This window comes from Symphalangus syndactylus, chromosome 9 (assembly GCF_028878055.3).
Source record: "Symphalangus syndactylus isolate Jambi chromosome 9, NHGRI_mSymSyn1-v2.1_pri, whole genome shotgun sequence".
In the NCBI taxonomy this organism is placed as follows: Eukaryota; Metazoa; Chordata; class Mammalia; order Primates; family Hylobatidae; genus Symphalangus; species Symphalangus syndactylus.
In genome coordinates this window covers 91,758,271-91,779,054 of record NC_072431.2, presented here as the reverse complement: position 1 = coordinate 91,779,054, position 20,784 = coordinate 91,758,271, and the positions used below count along the sequence as shown (strand labels likewise).

Sequence of the window (20,784 nt, the reverse complement as noted above, 5' to 3'; positions counted from 1 at the left end):
AATGCAATTTAAAAACACAGATTTAAAAAATGATCTTTTTCTACTCTCATATTCAGAAACACTAAGGTAGCATTAGTCAGGGGTGGAGAGGAAGTAATAGAATGTCATTCCTTTTTCTGGAGTTTATTTCTGGTTAACATAGGATTTAGTCTAGATCAGCTGTTACTCTGTGACTCAAAGGACACCCAACAGCAGAATACGTCTAATGTGACCTGGGGGAATATGACGCTAAAAAAATGATAGCATCATGGAACACAAATCAGGCTGAGAAACACATAAGATACACAATGGCTCTCTACTGTTGTTGCTCATTTCTACAGCACAACAGCTGTCGACTGGGCCGGAATGAATTCCTTCAAATAGGTATGCTTTTATATTTACTATAGTACAGAAAACATTTCTAAATATTTTTACATTTGAAAACTAGATTAATTTTTGTTATGTGATATAAATCCACACTATAATTTTTTTAACCCATACAGCCATAAGGATGACAGGTTATAGTTTAAAGCACATTCCTCTAAGTGTGTTAATTTCCCCCTAGTTGATAGGTGCCAAGCTGCCAACTCACCATGCTGGGCATGGGCAGGCACTCCTTGTGGAACATGTGCCGGCAATGGAAGACCACCACGCTGAAGGGCTTAGCTGCATCTGGCGAGGAGGGCAGAGAAAGGAGGAGAACTCAATGCAACAAGCAAGATCATTTTAAACCAATCCCGACTGATTGTCCAGTTGCAGTTTAATTTTCAGCAATAAGCTGCCTTTAGAGAATGGCTTATTTACAAAAGCATTCCTGAGGGGTGGTATGATCAGACACAAAACAGGTATTATAATCATGTTGCTATGCGATTCACAGGTTACTTGCTTAGCCTCTGCGTCAGTTACCAAGACTACATTAAGGACAACTGTAGGAAAACCAGCATGTGTATGTGCCGATGCGCCCCTAAACCCTATAATCATTATACACCACAGCTGAAGTCGAGTCTGTGGCTTCATAAAAATGCTTTCGCAGTCCACCTGCTACCTTTGCCAAGACCACACACTGACTTCAGAGGCAGACCTGGGTTACAAGCCCAGGCTGTGACCTTGCAAAAATTTACTGCACTTCTGCTTGGGCAGATCCCCTCATCTGTTCCTGCTCTGTGTGGCCAGCTTATTTTTGGTAAGATTTAGTGTCATCAGCAGATTAAATTTTGAATTAAATCTAACTGTAGAGTGGGAATGTATGTGGTTCCTTTTTGCTGCAACACTGTCTGAAACGCTACGGAAGCTCACTTCTTCACCTGAGCCCACTGCAGTTTTCAACAGAAGCACTTAAACATCTAAATCTATTTCCTCTAGAAAAGAACCTAAGTAGAACAACTCATGCACTGCCCCATGAAATAATCCTTTAATGCTAAGTAAACATGAGGTCACCTAGGTTTCTTAGTACTTTGTTATGCTGCACTTATATTTGAAAAGCATTTGTTAGCATCCTGACAATGATGCTTTGTTAATTTCTGCTTTTGAATTATGCAAATTTCTTATGTCATAATGAACCTTAAGAAGGTGCTTTTCATTACAGATGAAGACATATATATATATATCTGCCAAGAACTAAACAAATGCTCATGTCTTTTAAAGACTCATAGTTCCAATTAGATGGCAGGTATTATGTATGTTTCCACTGAAATGTGAGATGACTTGGGCATGTAGAACCATTTATCAGAGAAAAAGATTAAAGAAAAGGGAATGCTACCTATAAATTTTTTTTCCCCGGACACATACATGGTTCTTCTATCTTGAAATTTAAATGCTGATGGTTAGTTTTCATTTTGTTTTTACCCTAGACTAGCAGTTCTAAAAGAAGGGCCCCTGAACCAGTGGTATCAACATTACCTGGGAACTTGTTAGAAATATACATTCTCAGTTCCTGCTCTGGAAGTTTGGAACCAGAGACTCTAGGAAGTCTGACTGGGCCAACGATCTGGGTTCCAACAAGCCTGCCAGGTGACGATGACTCACCCTAGAACTTGAGAACCTCAGCTCTAAGCAATGGCACCAGCATTCCACTGAACGGGATGCAAGCCACAACACTTCTCTCCACTGGGTTATTCTGAAAGTTACATACTTTTATAAACAGTAGTTGGCTAATTCCAAAAGTTTGATTCCACTCATCATTAAAATACATATTTGGGAATTTTTTGGGGAAAACCTTCTTACCTGACGGAAGAATAGGGGAAAGGCATGACTCACAGATGTTCTCCTCTGCAAGAAAACACACACACTTTGGATTATGCCCTGTTTATACCTGCTTGGCCATTTCTGAAAGCAGGGCACATGGTTCCATATGATTATTTCAATTTTACCCACCATCAACAAGAACACCTTTCATTTGAGTTCGGTGCATTTTCTTCAGTAAGGACAAAGAGTCAGCTACGAGAATCTTCTTGCAGCCTTCACGAAGCAGAATCTAATGCACATATTTTAAAAGAAAAGCCATCTTAAATAGACTCAAATCTGAGGGGTGAAAGGACACTGTACTGGGGCATGCTTGAAATACTCTAAAGGGGCACTCACTGATTCTCTTGCCCTCAGTACCCTCTTCCTGCCAAACCACTGCCAGGCTGACCTGGCCAGCCAGGATCCACTTATTATTCTGTGCATCATTTCATCATTTCTTCCAACCATACACTGGCTCCTGTAGCATTTGTATAATCAAACATAAATTCCAAAGTCTGGCAAAGAAGGCCCTATATTAATTAACCCTATTGTTACTTCAGAGGGCTTCCTTATACAGATTCTCTTGGGCAGAGTTTGGCTCCTATGTCATGTACTCATTCCATTCTTCAGATCTTTACCCAGAATGAAAACCTGTTATTCAAAAATCATCCATTTATTTCACAAATTCATCTATTTACTGCACAAATAAGTACTGGGTCCCTATCACGTACAGGGTACTGGGTATAGATAATAAACTAAACAGATACAAGCTCTGTCTTAAATCCCCTCCAGGCTGCAACCTGTCTTTTTCTTTCCAAATCCAATCCAAACCATTCAGCATAGTGCTATGAATGTGGGGTGTGTGTGTGTGTGTGTGTGTGTGTGTGTGTGTGTGTGGTATTAACTGACTACAATAACCTTCAAATTTGGTGACTCCTGGGAGGGCTGACAATTGAAAAATGATCATGGATATGAATATTCTGTCACAAGAGTCCTTTTCTTATTCTTCACCCCAGCATTACAGCTTTTGTTTCTTTACACATTTTTCTTATTCCTCTGTAGGCTTTTTACTATTTCCCCACTTCCTGCCTGGAGAATGACAAGAGACATCACAATGCTTTGGCAGCCTCAGAAGTCAGAAGCACACAATGGAGGATGATGCCCATTTCTGGCTGGTACCAAGGTTCTATTTCAGAACGGGAGGCATGGTGGGGTCCAAGATCCTCCCCTGCTTTTAGGTGGGGAAACAGCAAGGGCAGGCGACACTTTACCTTTCATGCCTATTCTGTGGGGCACAGTGTGAGCTTCCACCCTTTGCTGGGTTTTCTTAGGTATTAGTAGGAAACTGAGAGGCTCCAGGAGGTGCACATAAGCCAGATGTCATTTTATTTATTATTATTATGATTATTATTATTTTAAACCAGAACTTGTTGCTGCTTTTTCAGAGGGAGAAACTCAAGGCCTGAAGGACAGAGACGCTCTGGGGCTGTGCCTGTGGCTTCTCCCTTCGGGCCCTATGTGTCTTATCATATGTAGTTATGTGCAGTTACACATGTCACATCACAGAAATTCACATAACAGCACTGTCTCACCGCAGCCCAGCTCCAAGGCTGAGAAGCATGTGTCTTTCAGGGGCAAGTGCTACTGTTTAGAGGGGGCACTTCGGCTTTCTTCATACGGAAGTCACTTTCGACTCAACAAGCTAGATGGGTATTTCGCTTTCATAAGTTTTAAATTCATGCCACTGGGGAAGAAAAGTAAGGGAGCAGCCAGCCGCGGACTTCTATCCTCAGTGGTTCACGTGTTCCTCTGAAAATCCCAAAGAGCACTGGCTTTGGCTGAATTCAGCCAAAAGCCTTTTTTCCCTAATTATACAAAGACAAATTAATATTCAGGAAAACAGAACTAATGTCTAGATTAAAGTTCTATGCCTGCCATTTCTAGTATTGATGAACAGGAAATTACATTATTTTAGTATTCCTACATTAATTGAGAAACTGCCTATGAAGTTTTATTCTTTAAAATTCTACCAGGAATCAATTTTTTTTTGGATTTTTTAAAAAACAGATTAAAATTTTAACAGACTGCATTAAAACATACAGGTAGAAGAGAAAAATAACAAATACAGTAAGAAAGATAGCTAAGAAATATTGATGTCAGGAAACTTTAGGTAAATTTAAAAGCAAACATATAAAGCTGCTTAGCCTCCAAGACAAAAATAAAAAACTTAAGAGTAATGGTTTCAACCACAACATCTCAGATAAAACAATTTACAAAAATGGCTCTGACTCTCAGTGGGTGCTCCACTGAGCACCAGGCCCATGGCATGAATAATATAAGAGAAGGGCAGAGCCAGCAGTCTAGACAGAGGCCACTGTGTCTGTAAGCTAAAAAAGAAAACAGAAAGATATGCAAATCAGGAAGGAACCATCTCCTCAGCAGGATTACATTTTTCTAAACAGGTACAATCTGTCTGCCTGTAGAAAGCATTTTCTAGGAAAATTCATTATTCAGAGGCAAACAGCCAGGAGAGGGGAAAGCACACAAATACAGCTTACTGCTATTTCCTACTTTATTTGGTCAAAATCCAAGGCTCCAAATCAGAAAAACAGGAAAACATTTTAAGTTTCATTTATATGATCCCAGGCAGGTATTTCAAAATATGAGACTATCCTCTATAGAATGTAAGCATTTATTCTATAACATCTGTAATAATCTGTAGGCAATTAAAGGTGATAAGTGAAGGAAGACAGTACAAGATAATAATTTACTACAATCTACAGGTATTGCTTTCAACATCAGATGTATGACAAGGCATTATGTTGACTATGGATTCCTAGTAGCAACTCCATCAGTGACTCATGAAAAATGTGCTGTTGTTCACACTCATTTCACCCTCAAAAGTTCATATTTGGAATTTCCCATGAGTGTCTTTTTTATAAAGACACTGATGGCCGAAAGTCAGATGCCACAGCAGTTGGCGTAAGCAGGTCATCCTCACCCCTTTCTGACCTTCACACTCATGATTTTGGATGACTGCCATGTTTCAAGGTCATCTTACCCAGCCTATCTTCCCAACCACAGACTATCATCACCTTCCCCATCTCCTTTCTAACTTGCAAATGTGATGTTCTTTACATACTTAGGGCACATGCACTCTCTTCTGTTATTCAGGTTTCAATGACCAGAATGGCACTGATCACTGCTGCTCTTGCTCTGAGCACTATCTTTCATTACTTTGTACTATTTTTCTTTTTAAAATATGAAATATTAAAAAAAACTGAAAAGAAAAAAAGACCCAGTCCCTACCACCTAGATTTAACAAATCTGTTAATATTTTCCCACGTGCTTCAGATCTCATTCCAGAAAATAAAGTATTACAGACACAGCTGACACCTTCTTGCCCTCTACCATTCTTGCTCCTTCTTTTCAAACACAACTCCAACTTCATTTAGTGTGTGTCCAACTGAAATATACAGCTGGCTGGGGCTCATGTAACATAGATCTGGTCAACGAGATAAACATCTAGCCTGGGAAAGCAGCCCTTTCAAATAAAAAAGCAAAGCCTCATTTGGAAAAAAACCCCCTTGCTTCCTGTATGTGCCATATGAAGTGTGGATGTAAAGCCTAGTGATATGGCACCTACTTTGTCACCAAGAGGCAACAACCCTGAGGTACACTCTCCTGTTAATGCATGTTGAGTTTATGTCCAGTTTAGGGCTACTAAGGAAATCCAAAGGACATTCTTGTACAGATTTTTTTATGGAACTGATTTTCATCTCTTGAGTAAATACCTACGAGTGAAATTCCTGGGTCATGGAGTAGGTGTGTGTTTAATTTTTCAAGTAAATGTCAAACAGTTTTCCGAAGTGGTTATATATCATTTTATACTCCCACATATTAAGTTGGATATCTAATAAAAATATCTTCCATCTTGAATAATAATCTTACTCTTAATTTTTATGTAAATGTTAGGACCAGTTTATCAATTTCCATGAAAAATTCTTTGGAGATTTTGATTAAAATTTTACCGAACATACAGATGATTATTTTAGGGGGAACTAATAACATTTATGATATGGATGTACTTTTAACAATTGAATAAATGGTCAAGTTCAATTTGCTATTGATTTATGTATTATTTTTGCAATTGTGTTTAAAAAAAAAAGATAGGGCTATAATTTTCTCATACTGCCCTCATATAATGCTGGTATTAGAGTTACACTAGCATCCCATAAGGAACTGAGGAACTTTTCCATTCAATTATCTGGAAAAGTAAATGTAAAACAGAGGTTGCTTGTTTTTATTTAGTTTTATTATTTTTAATTAATTTTTTTTGACAGGGTCTTGCTCTGCCACCCAGGCTGGAGTACAGTAGCATGATCAGAACTCACTGCAGCCTTAAGTGATCCTCCTGCCTCAGCCTCCCATGTAGTTGGGACCACAGGCATGAGCCATCACGCCCAGCTAATTTATGTATTTTTAGTAGAGACAGGGTTTCACCATGTTGCTCAGGCTTATCTCAAACTCCTGAGCTCAAGCCATCCACTCACCTCAGCCTCCCAAAGTGACGAGATTACAGGCATGAACCACCGTATCCAGCCCCCTATTTTTTTAAAAGGATTGATAAAACTTGTCTCTAAAACTGTCTATGGAATATGTGCCTTTACTGTAGCTACACATTTTGACTACCAATTTAATTTAGTTAATGACTACAGGTTTATTCTATTTGCTTGAGAAAACTTTTACAACTTACTATTTTCCTAGAAAATTGTTCAGTTCTTCCGAGTTTTCAGATATTGATATAAACTCATATTCTTTGCTTACTTTAGGTGTTGGAAACTTAGTCTGCACGGACTGTTTTTTACGGTTATGCTAGTTGTTTCCCCGTGCCTTTTTCTCAAACTTTATGGAATTTGCAAATACATTCTGTGATATTTCCTGAATGTTTATAGACTACAGAAGCTTATAAGCATGCAATTTTGAAGATTGTGTCCTCCTTCACACCAAAAGTAGTTTTTGTTTGCCAAAGTATGTCTAACTGGCCTTTCAAAGATCAATCATTTTTAACCCACTAAAAACTTTCTCACCTGTTTCCTCCTGTTTTACCCTGGTTTCTTATTCTCTATGTTGGACAGCCTCTGATATCACTTTCAGAACTTAAAACTAGTTTGAAACATCTTCTCTATGAAATATCTCTACTTGGCAGATTAAACAGCACCATTATTAACCTTTGCTTCGTAATCTGTATCTCTTATTAGAGTATCACCGACAATCGGATGGTTGTGGTAGTTCACACTTATAATCCTAGCACTTTGAGCGGCTGTGATAGCAGGATCTCTTGAGCCCAGGAGTTCAAGACCAGCCTGGGCAACATAGTGAGGCAAGACCAGCCTGGGCAACATAGTGAGACAAGACCAGCCTGGGCAACATAGTGAGACCCTGTCTCAACAAAGAATTAAAATAAAAAAATTAGCCAGGCACAGTGGCACATGCCTGTAGTTCCACCTACTCCAGAGGCTGAAGTGAAAGGATTGCTTGAGCCCCGGAGGTCAAGGCTACAGTGAGCTGTGACTGCACCACTGCCACGCTCCAGCCTGGGCAACAAAGTAAGGCCCCATCTCAAAACAAAACAAAAAGAATTTCACTGAGGATAAACCAATCTTTTCTTTCCTCAACTTCATAATGGTATTAATTTTCATCTTAAAAAATACTTGTAGGCATAGCTTAGAAAGTACAATATTATCTTTCAGAGATTTATTTTCCTTACGGGACTTTCCTGTATTTTCCCAAGATTATTCAAATCTAGGGGTTAATTTCTTCTTACATCCTACTCCAGGATTCTTGTTTCTTAATATTATTTTGTTTCCTTCCATAGTTCTAAGTTTTTCTAAATTACATATTTTATCAATGTGATCTTTATTCTTTTCTTTTCGTCATTTTGAAGTCAACCAGCTATGGCTTCTGTAAACCATCTGTTGCATATTATATTTTGTGCTACTGTAAATTTAAATAAGAATGAATTTACAGTACAACTGTTGAAAACCAACATGAGAACTTAGATTTGCCTTATCTTCCCCTTTTCTCCTTATTTCTCTGCAGGTCATCATCATTGATAATAATCCCAACCAAAAGCAAAACATCAGACCCATAGAGATTTTATAAAGCAATAAAAGACTGTATATCAGCAAAGTTATTATGGTTCATTAGAAACAGCGGCCATGGGAAAAATGCCATCAAAAGTTGCCAAGTTTCTGAAATTTTTATTTTAAAAGATTCTTCGAACACTAAACATTTTGCTGACATTGCCTTGTTCATACTGCAATGCTTTTCATTAGAATTGCAAATGACAGACAGCTACCTGGTTTTAAAAGCCCCCAATATGACATGGGGTTAGACTGAGAAACTTTTCCCCTCATTTCTAATCCTTCCTTTAGGTCACAATGCTATGGGACTTGAATTCTTCTTGAAAAAGCTTTGCTTTTGGCTGGGATTCTTACAAAAATGATGAACTGCAGAGATATACGAAAGGAAAGAGATCCTAAGGTCTTATGTTGGAGTTCAGAAACAATCTTATAAACACAATTGTATTTCAATTTCTAATGGCACAAAGTATGGATGTACCAAATTAATTTTAAAAGCTGTCACAGGCCACCTATGTCACCTAAAAGCTGTGATAAGGCAAAACTGAAATAATTTCAAAAGGAAAACAACAAATCTCATTTGGTCTTAAAAGTTTATTTCATGAACTTATACATTCAAAAACTCTCTCTTAGAAGAAAATTAGGAGCTTATACACTGAGAGTCAAAAAAAAGACCATGTAGGCCCAAAAAAAGGTTAGTAAGAAAGAAGCCATTATTTCCTCTTATCCCATTTGGATTGCAAAGTAGAGATAGAGGAAATAAAGGACTATGGGGACTGCAGCAAATGCAAATTTGGGAAAATAACTTTGGGAGGCATGGAGATGTCTGAAATCAGTTTACCAGTTTGGATGAGGTATGTGTGTGTACATGTGTGTGTCTTTGTGTGTGTACATGTGTATATGTGTATGTGTGTGTGTTTGTATGTACGGTGCACGTAGTTTAACAAAATGGAAGTGTTAAGGCATTTTACTTCTCCCAGAAACATCAATTCAGATCATGAGCTGCATGAACAAAGGGCTGCGTCTCGCTCATCTCCAGGTCTATGAGACCACCTGTGGAGGCCCTGTTAGCACATACTGTCTGACACAGGAGGTACTCATATATTTGAATAAATGTGTTTATAAGTCATCAAGTATATGGCATTTTGAAAACAACTATTCCGTGAGACATTAAGGCCTCTGATAGCCCCTGTTAAGAAGACGCCCATCAGTGTTGCTGACTTCATCTGAGAGGGGCTGTCCTGCTACCTAGCCCCAGCCAGGGTTCAATCCAAGGGGCAGTTGGGAGGAACAGGGCAGGCGAGGGAAGGGAGCCAAGAGATGGATAATTTGTCATTTTTTTCTTTTTTTTTTTTTTGAGACGGAGTCTTGCTCTGTCGCCCAGGCTGGAGTGCAGTGGCGTGATCTCGGCTCACTGCAATCTCCGCTTCCCGGGTTCATGCCATTCTCCTGCCTCAGCCTCCCGAGTAATAAATGTCATTTTTAAGGCAAAAAAAAAACCTGTGAAAAATAAACCCCAATTATACCTAAAAATCTAAGCTGCTTTATTAGATCCCAAATATTAAGGCTTACATTAAAATATTACATTAAATATGCAGCTGTATTCACTATGTAAAGACATATTTATAAAATGCCTCTGTTAAGAACTTTAGAAACAAAAGATATTTTAGAGATCATCTAATCTCAAGATTCTCAAATTTCAATACATAGACTAGTGCCAGACTAGGTATGTAAGAAATATCAAGGTGGTTTAAGGACATGTTCCCTAGTCCTTCCCAAGAGAGTCTCATTCAGCAGATCTGGGCTGGGTGCCTCAAACTTGATTCTGGTATGCAGCCAGGCTTCACAAACACTGGCTTAATCTAATTGGGAAACAGAGTTCCAGAGAGCTGAAGTACCTTACCAAAGTCTCCACAGGCTTGTTAATGGCAAAGCCAGAACAGCAGCCCAGGTCTGCAAATACCATGTCCACTGCTCTTTAAAAGACAACAGTTGCCTATTTGTCTTCCATGCCAATTCTGTATGTGACTCTGGTATAAACTGCCAGTACAATGAATGCATCTCCAGAGACCAAATGGGCCCAGCAGTGAGAGATACACAGGATATGATGTGACGACCACACAACAGCACTATGTAGATAGTCCATTTTTATCCAGAGATAACATAAATGAAGTACCACAAGGCACTCACATAGAACTTCATAGACACTGCTAGAATAGAAAGACACTGCTAGAATATAAAGGAGGATGAGTATCATAATTGTAAAACTGAAAGCATGAGCACCAAAAAGTTTTGGCACATATTTGTCTTATAAACGGATTACAAACAAAAGCATTCACAAATAGTTAAACCTAATCATAGGGAGTGGCAAATCTCATCTACAAAGCTTCTATCTCAAGAAAAAGAACAGTACAGGGTGGATTCTCCCTCCCTCATCAGGTGAGTTGACCTTACTTTCAACATGCAGAGATTCCACATTCGCACCACTTTTGAAAGTTGGTGGAAAAGGAAGTTGGGCAATGCTTCTCTTAAGATTGGTAGCTGGGGAGAGAATTATCTATCTTTAAAAAAAATAAAATAAAAACAGGCCAGGCACGGTGGCTCACACCTGTCATCCCAGCACTTTGGGAGGCCAAGGCAGGCGGATCACGAGGTCAGGAGATGAAGACTATCCTGGCCAACATGGATAAACTGTCTCTACTAAAAATACAAAAATTAGCTGGCATGGTGGCACGTGTCTGTAATCCCAGCTACTTAGGAGGCTGATGCAGAAGAATCGTTTGAACCAGGGAGGTGGAGGTTGCAGTGAGCCGAGATCATGCCACTGCACTCCAGCCTGGCGACAGAGCAAGACTCCGTCTCAAAAAAATAAAAATAAAAAATAAAAACAAAACTTCATAACCATAGTCTTGGTCATAGATATAGACAAAATAAAACATAAATCAAAAGCAAGAGTAATGGCAAGCATTACCCATGAAAAGAAAATATAAAACTGCCAAATCGCAGGAGGCAGAGCAGCACCAAGTGCACAGGCTTGGAATCCCGGCTCTACTGCATGACATGGGCAAATCACACAACATCTTCTAGCCTCAACTTTCTCATCTGCAAAGCAGGGGCGAGGGCCTACTGGGAGAACCACGTGGCATGATTCTGCCAAATGTAAAAGGATACAAATATGGGGGTCAATCACCACAATAACACAAGTCCAGAGGAGTTTCCATCACAGTGGAAACTCCTGAGTGTTGTGTCCATCTTGTAAAGGCTAAGTCACAGGTTTCTGTAGTGATCTTTGAAATTTTTGTAATCAGGAGACCCAAACCAGTGCCCAAAGGTGAACATCCTGCTCCAGAGAGAAATGTAGAGAAACCTAACTAGGCAGGTGTTGGCCTAAAGGCAATTCAGCTTTGTACCTAATGCCTTAGATCCAGTTAGCCTTAGGAATGTCTGCAGCCCCTAAAGCATCTAAGATGGAGGTTTAATCTAGCTCCCGCTCCCTTTTATTTTTCTGGGGAAAACAGAGGTCCAAGGATGTGCAATGACTTGTTCAGGATCATCTGCTACTTTACTTAAGGGTTAGACTCACACCAGGGACTCAGGAGGCTTAGCCTGGTGAGATTTCCACCGCACCATGACACCTCTTTAGAAGCAAGTTAAAACATGCTTGCTATTTTCTTTTCCCAAGAGGTGTTACCCATAATGAAAAAAACTAAGACCCCACTCTAATTAGCAGATTTTTAGAGATTACTTGCAGCTGTAAAAGGTAATGTAGTCATGGATTAAAAAAAGGCATGAGATTTAGTCAGATGATCTGTGTTCAAACCCAGTTCATCACCTTCCCAGACTGGCAAATCATTTAAGTTTTCTGAGAGACAATCTTCTCATCTGTAAAACAAAGATGATATTTCCTACAGAAATGTGAAGATGAAATGTTTGTCAAATAAAACCATCAACAGAAGTGTTTAAGAACAAAGCTGCTGAAATTCTCAAGGGAAAAAGCCTCCAACTACAAAAAAGGACATAAACACTAAATAAATAAATGCTAAATTTATGTTTTAAAAATAGAAAATACAAAAACATTTAACAAGGTAGCCAGGTATAAAAACATAGAAAGTTAAAGAAATTAAACACTGCTGATGTAGTTGATTATACTATTTCCTTAAACTATGTCATGTCATAGGCATCTAACAAACCTAATGATGCTAACCTTCAGTTGAAGAGAGAGGTTACATTTTAGAAAACGTGAAACTAAAAGCAGAAGAGTTACTCATTTCAACTTTTTCCCACAACATTCTCTAACCGGCTAATGAATGATCTCCCAAAGCAGTGCCCAAGTAAGTTTTAAATGCTGTATACTCTATTGTCAATCTCCCTTTAGGGATTCCCAATGCATACTAGCAAGAAAAGGTGCTGAGAAGCCCTGTGAGAACATTTCCCCAACATCTGACCATAGATCCCTACATTACTGAATGGTTCTTGATAGCCCCTGGGGTTACTGTCCCACCCAACCCCATCACACACACAGTCAGTTCCAGATTCCTGGAAACTGATGAACATGCAAAATTTCTCCCCAATTTTCAGTTTGAATAGGGTTGCTAATTTTTTACTTTGCTAGGTAAGAGTATGTGAAAAACAACATAGTTTTATAAAATACAAAATAAAAAAAGAATAAAATAAAAACATGCATGTGAAATCCTTCTGGAAATTGCAAAATGCTCTCTGGATAGATTTATTTTTACAGTGAACCCTAATAGGTTGCCAGAGAAAGGAAACACATTAAGTGGTCATTGATATATTATGTAAAAAGAGCAGAAAAATATTTTAAACTCTTTATCTATGAGTGAAAAATAACACCTGGAATTCTTTGAACAACCTGCCCCTGGAGAGCATTTTCTGTCTGCATTCTCAACAAGATGCCTGAGCTCCAGTGGGGACTCCAGATGCAGCAGTTTCCGCAGGCTCTGCTGCCTTCCCTGTTCATCTCTCCCTCACCCTCTGAGAAGCCACTCCTTGGTTGGGGGATTCATAGGCAACCACAGCTTTTTGGACCCACTGGCTAAATAATTCTGAACCTCCTTAACACATTACTGAACTACATACTTACATATCTTAAGGAAAAGCTCTAATTAAGAAAAAATATTGATTTAGCAGCTTCTTTAGTAGGTATTTTTATGTTAGGCATTCATTTTGCATCTAATAATAATTTCATTTTTATTTCCAGTTGACTCAGAACGATGCAAATTTATTTATTAAAAATGAACGAACACTGAGACCACAGTGGTGCCCATGAGCTTGGTTCTCTGGAAGAATGACCTAGTCAGAGGGATGCACTATGTGGTTTTGCAGTCATTGCAGAGGCTGGCAAAAAAGAAAGGCACAACTTTTAACCTGGAGGCCAAGCTTCTTGCACTACAGCTGAAAGGCAGAGGGACAATTATTTACTACTTCCCTTGGGGGAGGGTTGTTCAGAGACACCTAAATCACTTCTCATCAAATGTGGATTTGAAACCTAGAGCATATCCTGGCATGCCTGGGGTTGGTAAGGGTCAATGAAGTACAGGTCATTATGAAGCTCACTCACACTCAGAGGCTTATAAGGTCTGACACTGAAAACACTTTCACCAAAGCCCAATTCTGACCTTCAAAATTAGTGACTTCCCCAGGCAGGGACGTCACCTTTCTGGATTCCTAGGGCGCAGCATAAAAGGCCAGCTCCTCACCTCAACTCTCTTTGCCTATTAACCCATTCCCATATTTTTACTTCCTTCTTGACTTTCTCATTCTCCTTCCAAAAACCTTTCCCCTGGGTCATCTGCAAACCTCCAAATCCCACTGGAAATAGATGCCTGTATATCGTTAAGCTTTTTGCAGAATAGGTAATCTACTTCTTTGGCTTAACGAATACCAATTTCTGTCCCATGAACCCAATTTCCCACAAAGCCCTCCTGAGTGAAGGCTCCATGATCTCTCATACCCCCACCCCCGTCTTTAAACTTCTTCACTTTTAAAGTTGTGTTGTCCAGTTAATACCACTGTCCCCTGTGGAGAAGCTGGAGCCTGGCTTAGGGAACCTTGTTTCTTCCTCCCGGCCTTCATGTCCATTAGGATGACTCAGAAAGGCTGTGGCCTCAGTTTCTCTACTAATTCTACACAAATGACCTTTACCATCATCGCACTTTTTGAACATGTATACACCATGACTCCACTTCAGAAACATTAATGACATCGCACTCTCTGGCACAACCTCTTGTCCCTGCAGCTCTGCCATCCCTTTCATCTCTTACATCTGTTTTTGATGCCACCAATGTTCCTGCAATATCTTCTCCTTTCCACCCTGCCTCTTACCTAAGGCTGTTACCCTGAGTGCAGGCAGACCTCTACTTTGCAACCTGCATGGTGAATCCTGGCCCAACAGATCTCACATCATAATGGTCCCCAGCTAATAGCCTTTTCTTTTGGCTTTACCTGCAAAAATTGTTTCTAGGAAAGCAATTTCATCCATTATTAACAAAACATCATTTTCAAGTGAATTAGAGGAAGAACAACAGTCTGAATTTTTAAGGAAATGTTTTCATTCAAGTTCTGTAGAAGCTACCAGCATCCTGAAAAATAGTAATTGCTAGAGTCTTTTTAAGGAAAAGATTAAGATGCTTTGTAATTGGTATAATAATTTATATGAAAATAATGAGTTCCACTGTTCTTATCACAAATTCTGATTTAACAAGGATAATAAAGTTGCACTATTCTAGAAAACAGACAAAAGGTTAAATAAAATCCTATATTTTAACAGCTTTCAGGCAACAGATTACTGAATGCTTCAAGAAAAATTATTATCTTACCGAAAAACATTTTGTTAATTCCCTCAAATGGATACAATACTTATTCTCCCTAAAAACGTTGGGGTGGCCCGATCTAATGGCCACTATAACTGCTTTCATACTCGCCTCAATTCCATGTTATATTAACCATACAAATGTAAGAATGTCTGCTCAAAAACAAGTGAAAATTGGAGATAGCTAAAGAATCAAATAGCCTTCTTAAGGCCTTTAAGGTATTACTGGACAACACAATTTTAAAGGTGATGTTTCTAATTACTCTATTTGAACAGTTTTCTAAATATCTGGGCCTAAATAAAATGTAACCATAAAATCGAAAGTTTTTAACTGATACCTAACATAAACCCTAGAAATATTTATCCAGTACTAAGTCAGCTAATTCAGACGCTCATTTGTCCAAGAAAGGATACTTACTTGCAAATTGTAGTCTTGCAGAATTTTAACCAAGGAATCTCTCAAATTGGGAATCTCCATTCCTTCCTTAATACGGTGAATCAGTAGAATTGGGTCAACATGTGTGCCAATGTTGTTTAACAAGCCAGTAATAAATGCTACAAAATACCACATAAAACAATGAACATATAAGCAACATTATAATGCAATTACAATGAACATATAAGCAACATTATAATGCAATTTTATTTGCACATAATTTGCATATAATGCAATTTTAGACCAAAAGTAACTCAAAGAAAAAATTATTTCCTTCAAAGTAAGTGTTAAAACCATTTGAATTTCTAAACTCTTAAGAATTAATCTTCTAAACTTCCAAGAACTAACGCTCCTTAAGACAAGAAGGAGAAAGTAAATAACCATTTTAAAACAGTTGAACAAATGATTACTTGCCTTCAAAATACAGTTTTTAGCATCAAATGGGTGCAAATAATATTTATTGACAACTGACTATGGCTCAGGTATTATACACACTTTCCTCAAATACTGTGCAAGGTAGGAATGCTGTGTCCCCATTTTACAGACAAGGGAAATGGGGTGTTTAATTTTTCCAGGGTCACACAGCTAATAAGTAATGTGCCCAAATTAACTCAGGCCAGCCTCAAATTTATGATATGTTCTGCCATATCACTTTGCCTCTTGAGATCCTTAAACTACTACTTTATCTTGCTAGTTACAAGTGAGATTCCTTATATTGTCAAGAGGATAGTTATTAAAGTCAATTTCAGATTAAGGTAGTTACATGAACATAAAGACTTCCTACCAAACTTAAAAAAAAAAAGGAAAGAGGAAATTTCAAATCACTACTGCTACTTATTTCAAAAGAGCTGGGTTTCTGTTAGGTGACTGCTTTTGTTTTTTCCTTTCCAAAAGGGGAGACCCAATGCAAATAGTCAAGCTGAGGACCAACAAATACAAACTCTGGGTGCTGTACTGATAAAAATAGTGCAGGAAAGAGGCTAAATACTACAACACAAACATCTAAATATCATCAATGTCCAGAACAGTTACATGTTTACAAAAAAGACTGGTAAGGTCTATACACTTAAACTATAAACACTCCCATATACAAGTTAAAAACAAAAAAACCCACACCAACACAATCCAGATGACATTTATTCAATTTGCTTGCAGCAGGTAAAAATATGCCTCATGGGGACACAATTAATAAACTGTGTAGCCACCTGTTCTTCATCACATTCAGGTAATGCCAAGTGACGAGGCTCCAGGTTTTCCAGCACCGGAGTAGTATTGGAAATCATTACAACACACCTGGCCTATTTTTATTGTAGGTACGCTGCCATTTTTTTAACCCAATGTACCTTGAGATAGTTTTTAATCTAGACATAACTGGCTACACTGAGAGAAAAAAAAGTTATAACCACAGATGGCTTTTATGCTTACGTGGTTTGTCAATGGAATATAAAATCAAATCTTCCCATAGCTCTCCATCATCTTGCTCCTTGGCAAATTCGATTGCTTTATCAACATCATGTAATTCCTCCATAATCATCTTCAGGGCACTTCGGCTATTACCCATTCGGCCTAGGTGGGGTGAAAACGGGAGAAAGAGTTCATTTAAGGTATTTTAATAATTTTTTAAAATAAATTGCATATCTCTTAATTTGTTTACATAGTTGGAAAGCTAAGACAAGGCTATTTTCTCATGTGACACCAACATTTACTGTCTATAACATAGCAAAATAAGTATTTCCTATTTACTGGATATTTACTCTGTGCTGAGTTATCATTTAAGTGCCTCATATAAATGACATCATTTAACCATCACTACAACCCTATGAGGCATGTTCTACTAATATTCTTCTTTTATAGAAGAGGAAATAGAAATATTAGTAGCTTGCTAAGATCATACAGCTACTAAATAGTACACCGTGAATTTGAAGCCAGGTCTGTCATACTCTGACTTCCTTTTGATAGACTTATATATATTCTGGAGGTCAATAACTTCACATGCAGATATACTTAAGACGTTTAAAGGCCCTAAAGTCATTCTGCCTCATGAGGTAGCTGTGCATATCACTTTTCTGATACACTTTGTGCCAGTCTCAAACTCAATTATCAGAGGGCTACCTCATTTTCTTCTCTCCCATATTCAGGGGAAAGCCTTTCAATAACCCTCATGAGATGCAAGTATTTATCAACCATGCCTTCTATTGGCTAATCGTCTTTACATACTTTGCTCATTGATCTATGGCATTTTAATAGTTTAAAATTTTCCATGAGTTTTTAATAGAGTACATGTAAGAAAGCCTTACTCAGCGGAGGGACAACAACTGCCTGGTTGTAGGTTGTCACCCTTACCCCTGTCTCTGGGCTTGCAGGAACTAGTAAAGGATCTTGAATCCTTCCCCCTGCACACGGCCATTATCAACCAATAAAAGCTGGCTTGTGAATGAAATGATATCCCATTTGATACCCCTTCCACAGCATTTTGTGTTTCTTACAAATATTATTTCCACAGTTTATGTCTCTAAAAATGGTTATTTAAAATGTTTACAGGATTATCAAGTTTTTATAAAATCAGACTACATGTCTCTATAAGTCCTCTACTGCTTCTAAGACAATATGACGAAAATTTATTCCACCAAAATATTTCTTGGGGAGAACACTGTTTGGAATTAGTGAATTGATGAGCTACTTAAAATTGTGATTAGAACCCCAGAAACATGCTGAAGTAACAAAATCAGCCCCAAAAGCACTTCTCCTAAGAAAGGCAGGTGCTATAACTGGACAGTTCTGGGTTTGTGGCTGAGCACCCATGAATCTGCATACATATAAATGGGAATAGAAGATTTGGATTATTTTTCAACGGAGGCAAAGAGGCCAATGAGGGTGAGTGCTGTATAAGGGAAAGGCATAAAGCAGAAAAACCCTACCGAGGTCAGCAGGAAAGTGACAATGGAGAAACACCAAATATGAATGTTATGCTATATGCTACATTATGCAATCCTCAGTACAACCCACGTTGTTGTCATGCACGTGGCTCATTTTGGAAGAATGTGAAAAGATGACAAGTTTTGTTTCTTGGTATGCATGGTACAAAAATTGTGACTCACGTGGAGGTAGGAGCCAGAAGATCAGGAACCCTGACACCTAGATTATATTAAAAAGCTCTCCTCTTTCTCCAAAACTATGGTATTCAATTGCATTTCCTCTAGTTATTTAGGGTGTCATTTCTAAAAGTGATTATTTATTTTCTACCAATATGATGGTAATATAAGCTGATTATAATTTTTTAAAAAATGAAAAAACTTGTCAACTCATCTACAATTTATTTTAATCTATGTTGTGAGGTATAAACTGATAAATTTTTATATGTTGATTATACATTACCAATATGTTATTTCAACATTTATTAAACAACTCTTCCTTCTTTACTGTGCTGTGAAGTCTGTTTCATATATTAAATTATTGTAAAAATACGCTCAAATTCTGTGTTACATTGGTCTAAAGCCTATGTCCTTTCTTACACAATTTACTTCATGTTGTCATCCCATTTCTTAGTTTATGGGGACCAAAATGAATAAAAGCTACTTACTCAGAAGATAAACTGTCTCTTCTACAAAGTTTCTCTGTTGACAGATCTCAAGAGCCTTCAATTAAAGCAGGGTAAAAATATTACTATAGGCAACCAAATAAGAACAAATAGTAATAAAGTCATTTAAACTTACACTTGAAAGAATTTTTCCACAGCTTTTCTTTAAAAATAAAACAAAGCAAACAAATAAAGAACACATCTCCCTAGACTGGCTGCACTCAGTTACCTCTCAGAGGTACTGGACTCTACACAATTCAATTTAAAACATATTTGAAGCTACTTAGAACATTTCATGAGCAAGAGTAGAAAACAAGACACCAAATGAAAAGAAAGGGCCTTTCCCACTAAGCTTTCTCTCTTTACACTACTTCAGGTTTCTTTACAGCACTGCTTCCTTCCAAATCTGTAGTCATTTGTTTAAGCTCTGTTTCCCTCCATTAAGATGTAAGGAATGTTGTTCATGGTTGAATTTTCCTAGTATTGTGCATACCATAAGCTCAGGAAATATGAATTCATGCTGCATGAATGAATGAATGAATGAATGATTGAATTTACTAGGAATATTTGTACTGCCAGATCACAGGGGCTAAAAGAGAACTCTGCTCAAGGATCTGTCAAAGGTGAGAAGGAAAAAAATACTTTCGATGATCAAGAAGGATCCAAAAAGGAGCAACTATGCAGATGAGAGCATTTCCATTAGTCTTAAAAAAAAAAAAAAAGACCTACTATATATTGATAAATTACTTACTAATACTAAATTAATCCAGATAAATTTACTATATGCTCTGTGCTGGGTGCTAGAGGGTCAGGTTAGATAGAGATGCAAAGATGACAATAATAAAAATGTTAGTGATGATTATAGGTAAGAGGAAAACAAAGAAGAGAATAAAAGAGAAGGCTTAGTAGGAGCATTAGCAGCATGAGTCCACCCCTGGGAGCTCAGGGTCCAGGAAGTGACAGAGATGTGACAACACATTATTCCACGATTAGAGTAACATGAACAAAGGTCCATGTGTACAAAGGAGGGACACTGAAACTGTGTGGTCCTCTTGTGAGAAGCTTCAAGGGGAAGTGGCATCTGAACCGGGTGCAGTATGATGAATGAGTGCACCTGGGAAACCTTATCTCATACCCTGCCTACAAAACTTTCTATTGCATTGCTCCACTCAGACTTAAAGCTGAGAATCTCTATCACGACTTAGAAAGCATGCACAACCTAGCCCTGAATTCCTGTGCAGCTTCACCTCCCTCTGCTCATCTCTCCATTGCGTCCCCTTGCCTGAAATGCTTCCCTTACCCTGACTCTCCACTACTGGATGGCACTACCTTACATCATGAGGTCAAGGTCACCCAAGGTGGACGAACAAGAGGAAAGAGCCCCAGTCTCTGACCCTGCGGCATGCTGCCCTCAGCAGGGCCATTCCACCAACACTTCCACGTGACAGAAAAAGAAACTGTTGCTCTGTTAAGCCACAATTATTTTGGGATTTTTATCACTCACAGTTGAATCTAATCCTAGCTAATACTGAGAAAATCTTCCTTTGTTTTGATTAAAAATATGGTTTACCTATTCCTATATGGTCTTGCCTGTCAA

At 38.3% G+C, this 20,784-nt stretch overlaps 1 protein-coding gene across 5 annotated transcripts in view; it reads right to left on the bottom strand.

Moving 5' to 3' along the window:
- Window positions 1-20,784, bottom strand: part of VPS41 (VPS41 subunit of HOPS complex) — a 213,798-nt gene that overhangs the window by 768 nt on the left and 192,246 nt on the right. For all 5 annotated transcript variants that reach the window (XM_055293371.2, XM_063609643.1, XM_055293370.2 and 2 more), the window contains 6 exons: window positions 19,191-19,245; window positions 17,036-17,176; window positions 15,593-15,729; window positions 2,353-2,452; window positions 2,203-2,247; window positions 572-651 (listed from right to left, as the gene is read on the bottom strand). In XM_055293371.2, the coding sequence (XP_055149346.1) occupies window positions 572-651; window positions 2,203-2,247; window positions 2,353-2,452; window positions 15,593-15,729; window positions 17,036-17,176; window positions 19,191-19,245 (558 nt within the window). The remainder of the gene's footprint in view (window positions 1-571; window positions 652-2,202; window positions 2,248-2,352; window positions 2,453-15,592; window positions 15,730-17,035; window positions 17,177-19,190; window positions 19,246-20,784) is intronic.